The sequence below is a fragment of the Pyrgilauda ruficollis genome, unplaced genomic scaffold (assembly GCF_017590135.1).
Source record: "Pyrgilauda ruficollis isolate IOZ18807 unplaced genomic scaffold, ASM1759013v1 scaffold1196, whole genome shotgun sequence".
Classification (NCBI taxonomy): Eukaryota; Metazoa; Chordata; class Aves; order Passeriformes; family Passeridae; genus Pyrgilauda; species Pyrgilauda ruficollis.
Genome location: NW_024510277.1, coordinates 1,590 through 7,519, shown reverse-complemented (window position 1 = coordinate 7,519; position 5,930 = coordinate 1,590). Strand labels below are relative to the sequence as shown.

The following is a 5,930-nucleotide window of genomic DNA, read 5'->3' as shown; positions in this document are numbered from 1 at the left end:
GGACACTGGGCTGGGGACACTGAGGGGGCCCCGGCCTCGCTGGGGACACCGAAGGGGACCCGGGCCATGCTGGGGACACTGAGGGGACCCCGGCCTCGCTGGGGACAGCGCGGTCCCCGGCCCCAGCAGGTGGCAGCTCTGAAAAGTGACCGTTTATTGGAAGCAAATCCGGGGGGTTGGGGACAACACGGGGCGGGGGACAGAGGGGACACGGGGACACCCCGGGGGGGCCCCGGCTAAAAACACCGACTTTAAAAAACACCAGAATCGGGGCCACCCCCCAAAGCCGCCCTGGGGGGTGGGGACAGGCTGGGGGCGGCCGCGAGGGGCGGGGGGCACGGCGGGGCCGGGAGGGTCCCGGGCTCTGTACAGGGGAGGGGGCTCAGCTGCGGGGGGGGTCCCGCTCCTTGGGCTCGCTGTCCTCGGGGTACGCGTGCCACGTCAGCCGCTCCTCGTAGAACGCGATGACAATCTGGGGACACTTGAGGTTGGCCTCCTTGGCCAGCACCAGGTCAGCCTCGTCAGTGTCCTTCCTGGGGACACAGGGACAGGCTGGGGCACGGGGACACGGGGACACAGGGACAGGCTGGGACACGGGGACACGGGGATGGGGACATGGGGACACGGGGATGGGGACACGGGGACAGGCTGGGGCACGGGGACACAGGGACAGGCTGGGGCACGGGGATGGGGACACGGGGACACAGGGACAGGCTGGGGCATGGGGACACGGGGATGGGGACATGGGGACAGGCTGGGACACGGGGACAGGCTGGGGACAAGGGGACAGGCTGGGGACACAGGGATAAACTGGGGGACACGGACACAAAGTGGGGACAAGGACAAACTGGGGGGACAGCAAGGCACAAACACAAACTGGGGGCTCACGGGGGACACAGTCACAAACTGGGGGTGTCCAGGCGGCTCAGGGGACACCGGGGACAGCGAGGTGGCTCAGGGGACGCTGGGGACAGCGAGGTGGCCTCACCACTTCATGAGGAACATGAGGTCCCCGCAGGAGTCGGTGGCCCCGATGATCTTCTCGGGCTCCAGCCCCCGCTCGAAGCCGCGGGCGATGTCATTGCTCTGGGGGGAATGGGATTTTGGGGGAGGAGAGGTCAGGAAGGGTCCCAGCGTGGTGGCACTGCGGGAGTGGCCACTGTCCCTTCCCCGGTGGCCCGTCCTGGAGTCCCCGTGGAGAGGGTGCTGGGTGCCACTGTCCCCAGTCCCTGTCCCCATCCCATCCCCATGTCCCCTCCCTGTGTCCCCATCCCCATGTCCCTGTCCCCTCCCTGTGTCCCTATCCCCATCCCATGTTCCCACCCCCTCCCCATGTCCCCAGCTGTCCCCTCCTGATGTCCCCATCCTCACCCAGTGTCCCTGTCCCCAGTGTCCCCTGTCCCCTCCCGGTGTCCCTGTCCCCGGTGTCCCCCCTCACCCTCCCGCTGTCCCTGTCCCCTCCCTGTGTCCCTGTCCCCTCCTGCTGTCCCTGTCCCTGTGTCCCTGTCCCCTCCCGCTGTCCCTGTCCCCTCCCTGTGTCCCTGTCCCCTCCCTGTGTCCCTGTCCCCTCCCGGTGTCCCCTCTCACCTCTCTCTTCTTCTTGGCTCTGCCGTCCTCCCCGGGCAGTCCCTTGCGCTTGGCGCCCTCGGGGCGCTCCCGGGGCCGTGTCCCCTCGCTGTCCCTCATGTCCCTCATGTCCCTCATCCTGCGGTCCTTGCGCAGGAACTGCGAGATCAGCTCGGGGCAGTCCAGGTTCTTCTCGGGCTCCCACGTGTTGTGCTCCCTGGGGACACCCGGGGACAGGGGACACCGGGGACAGGGTCAGGGACACCCGGGACACCCGGGGATAGGGTCAGGGGACATCCGGGGACAGGGTCAGGGACAGCCAGGACAGGGTCAGGGGACACCTAGGGACACCCGAGGACAGGGTCAGGGACACCCGGGGACACCCAGGACAGGGTCAGGGACACCCAGGACAGGGTCAGGGACGCCCGGGACACTTGGGGACAGGGTCAGGGGACACCTGGGGACACCGGGGATAGGGTCAGGGACACCCAGGGACACCCAGGGACAGGGCCAGGGACACCCAGGGACACCTGGGGACAGGGTCAGGGGACACCCGGGGACACCGGGGATAGGGTCAGGGACACCCGGGGACACCGGGGATAGGGTCAGGGGACACCCGGGGACAGGGTCAGGGACACCCGGGACACCCAGGACAGGGTCAGGGACGCCCAGGACAGGGTCAGGGACGCCCAGGGCGCTGTCCCCTCCCGGGCGCTGTCCCCGTGTCCCCGCGGTGGGTCACTCACTCGGAGAAGCCCTTCCACTTGAGCAGGTACTCGGCCTGGCCCCTCACCACGCGCCGATCCAGAACCTTCTCCACCACATACTCCTCCTCCTCCCCCGAGGCAGGGTCAGGGGACACCTAGGGACACCCGAGGACAGGGTCAGGGACACCCGGGGACACCGGGGATAGGGTCAGGGACACCCGGGGACACCGGGGATAGGGTCAGGGACACCCGGGGACACCGGGGATAGGGTCAGGGACACCCAGGGACACCCAGGGACAGGGCCAGGGACACCCAGGGACACCTGGGGACACCGGGGATAGGGTCAGGGACATCCCGGGGACACCCAGGACAGGGTCAGGGACACCCAGGACAGGGTCAGGGACGCCCAGGGCGCTGTCCCCTCCCGGGCGCTGTCCCCGTGTCCCCGCGGTGGGTCACTCACTCGGAGAAGCCCTTCCACTTGAGCAGGTACTCGGCCTGGCCCCTCACCACGCGCCGATCCAGAACCTTCTCCACCACATACTCCTCCTCCTCCCCCGAGGACGAGCTGTCGGCTGCCCGCCGGCTCCTCCTGCCCATAGCGCAGCCACCGCTCTGGGGACAGGGACAGGAATGTCACCGTGGGACAGCAGTGTCACCCAGGGGATCCTCCTGCCCACAGCACAGCCACCGCTCTGGGGACAGGGACAGGAACAGCAATGTCACCGTGGGAATGTCACCGTGGGACAGGGAATGTCACTGCTCCTCCTGCCCACAGCGCAGCCACCGCCCTGGGGACAGGGACAGGGACAGCAGTGTCACCGTGGGAATGTCACTGTGGGACAGGGCACTGCTCCTCCTGCCCACAGCGCAGCCACCGCTCTGGGGACAGGGACAGGGACAGGAATGTCACCATGGGAATGTCACCGTGGGACAGGACACTGTCCACCGGCTCCTCCTGCCCACAGCACAGCCACCGCTCTGGGGACAGGGACAGGGACAGGAATGCCACCATGGGAATGTCACCGTGGGACAGGGCACTGCTCCTCCTGCCCACAGCACAGGCACCGCCCTGGGGACAGGGACAGGGACAGCAGTGTCACCGTGGGACAGGGAATGTCACCCAGGGGATCCTCCTGCCCACAGCGCAGCCACTGCCCTGGGGACAGGGACAGGAATGTCACCATGGGAATGTCACCGTGGCACAGGGAATGTCACTGCTCCTCCTGCCCACAGCGCAGCCACCGCTCTGGGGACACGGCGTTGTCACCCGGGGGGGACAGGGGACAGCTCGGGGGGGGTTTGGGGTCATCCCAGGACCCCCAAAGGGAGATTTGAGGCTCCTGGAGCCCCTGAAAGGGGACACTGGGGTCATTTTGGGATCCCCAAAAGGGATCTGGGGACACCTGGGATCCCCAAGAGGGATTTGGGGTTATTTTGGGATCCCCAAAAGGGATCCAGGTTCATTTTGGGATCCCCAAAAAAGATCTGGGGTAATTTTGGGATCCCCAAAAGGGATCTGGGGTAATTTTGGGATCCCCAAAAAAGATCTGGGGTAATTTTGGGATCCCCAAGAGGGATCTGGGGTCATTTTGGGATCCCCAGGAGGGATTTGGGGTCATTTTGGGATCCCCAAGAGGGATCTGGGGTAATTTTGGGACCCCCAAAAGGGATTTGGGGTCATTTTGGGATCCCCAAGAGGACTTTGGGGTCATTTTGGGATCCTCAAAGCAGATCCCAAGGGGGAACACAGCAGGGGCCAATTCCTAAAAACCAGCGAGGATTTAGGCACAAAGAAACACGACTTGGGGAAAAAAAAACCCCAAAAAAACCCCCAAAAAACCAGACAATTCAGGCAGAGCAAAATAGAATTTAAAATAAATCCCCTAAAATCGAAGGGGGGGAGATTTGGGAGCAGGGAAATGGAATTTGGGCTAAACCCCTTAGAAACGAGGGCCATTTAAAAAAAAAGACGCTTTAAGAAAACCCCAATTTGGGATATTTTTCCCCCTCAAGCCAGGATTTCTTTCTTCCCAAGGCAGCCCCGTGAGGGACCGGGGAATTCCTCGCTCCCGGCTGGAATTTCCTGCCGGATTCCCGGGAGTTTTGGGCGGGAACCGCGAGGCTCGGGGCGGATTCCTGAGGGGAAGCGGGGCCGGTTTGGGTGGGAAAAGGCGATTTTGGAAGGGAAAAGCCGCGGCGGAGCCGCCGATCCCGGCAATCCTGAGGGAACAAAGGGCCGGCGCCGCGCCGAGGCCGAAGGCGCCTTTCCAGCGCTGAACCCCGCAGCTCTGAGGGAAAAGCCGCCGCTTTGAGGCGGGAAAGCGCCGGTTTGAGGCGGAGCGCGGCGGTCTGAGGGCAAACCCCGCGGTTTTGGGGGAAAAAGCCGCAGATTTGGGTTCAAAGCGCCGCTGTGGGGCCCGGTACGCGGGGCTGGGGGCGGGGTTAGAAGCGCGCCGCGACACGCCATTGGTCAGAGCCGCCGCACGCTAGAGAGATGATTGGCTGAGAGCCCCGCCGCTCGCCACACCCCGCCGCGCTACTATTGGAAGGTGGAACCGTCACTCCAAGCGCCGCCCCGCCCTCACTTCGCCGCTATTGGTCAGTGCACCTGTCAATCCATGCTCAGGCCCGCCTCCCGTTCGATGCTATTAAATAACGCGCCCATCACTCCGCGCGTGGCCCCGCCTCCTGCCCGCATCCATTGGCCAGCGCGCCTGTCCGTCACAGCGGCGGACCCGCCCCCGCGCTGCCGCCCATTCATCCGCCGCCCGCCGCCGCCGCTACCTGCGCGGGGAGCGGCTCCGGCGCGGGCCCGTCCGCCGCGGTTTGGCCGCCGCTCCGCGCTGCCGCCGCTCCGCGCTCCGCCCGCCAAAACCGCCCGCAGCGCGCAAGCGCCGCCGGCCGCGCTCCGCGCATGCGTCCGCCCGCCTTTTTCCCCCCCCTCCACCCAGAAAACCCGCCGCGATTGGCGCATGCGCTGCTCCGGGCGCACCTTGGGGCCGGCGGGCGGGCGGCCCCTGCTCGCCGCCGCCGGGAGTCGCCGCCGCCGCCCCGCTCTGCGCCCGCCGCGCCGCGCTCGCCGAGATGCGCTGGGCCCGCCGGCCGCCCGCGCTGAGCGACGGCCGCGCCCGCCAATAGGGACCGTCCCCCCGCGCGGCCAGCCAATGAGCGCCTCCTTGGGGGCGGGCCCTCCGCCGCTCCAACCAATCAGCCGCTCGCCGAGGAGTCTCCGGGCCGGAGCGGGAAAAGCCGCGCGGGGCGTGGCGACAGCAATTCCCTCCAATCACCGCGGCGCGGGGGCGGGACGTTTCGCGGATCAGCCAATCAGCTGCGCCTCCCAGGGCGGAGCGCGGCGAGCCATCCAATGGGGCGGCGGCGCCGGGAGGCGTCAGCCAATGGGAGGCGGCGCGGGGGCCGTGAGGGCGGCGGGGGCGGCGGGGTGAGGCGGCGGCGCTCGCGTCGCTCGGCCCCTTTCCGTGTCGGCCCTCGCAGAGGGAGCATCGCGCGCTGCCGCCACCGCCCGGCCCGCCCCGCCCCGCGCCGCCGCCATGGCCAAGGCCGAGGTCAGCGCTCGCCCCGCGTTCCCGCTCGCCGATCCGCGCGCGTTGTTTTTTTTTTATTTTTTTCAATCCCGTACGCGCCCCCCCACAGGCT

At 67.3% G+C, this 5,930-nt stretch overlaps 1 protein-coding gene across 3 annotated transcripts; it reads right to left on the bottom strand.

The window, feature by feature from the left end:
- Nucleotides 1-139: 139 nt before the first annotated feature.
- CBX5 (chromobox 5) lies at nt 140-5,369 on the bottom strand. Of its 3 annotated transcripts, none has more exons than XM_041485970.1 (5): nt 5,269-5,369; nt 2,737-2,888; nt 1,588-1,783; nt 989-1,086; nt 140-533 (listed from the first exon to the last, which is right to left on the bottom strand). In XM_041485970.1, the coding sequence occupies exons 2-5, from the start codon at nt 2,871-2,873 to the stop codon at nt 383-385; spliced, it is 582 nt and encodes a 193-aa protein (XP_041341904.1). In that variant the 5' UTR covers nt 2,874-2,888; nt 5,269-5,369; the 3' UTR covers nt 140-382. The 3 variants fall into 3 exon arrangements, with proteins under 3 accessions (XP_041341904.1, XP_041341911.1, XP_041341919.1); XM_041485977.1 differs by lacking the exon at nt 5,269-5,369 and adding an exon at nt 5,061-5,125; XM_041485985.1 differs by lacking the exon at nt 5,269-5,369 and adding an exon at nt 4,885-5,018.
- Between the last annotated feature and the right edge of the window lie 561 nt (nt 5,370-5,930).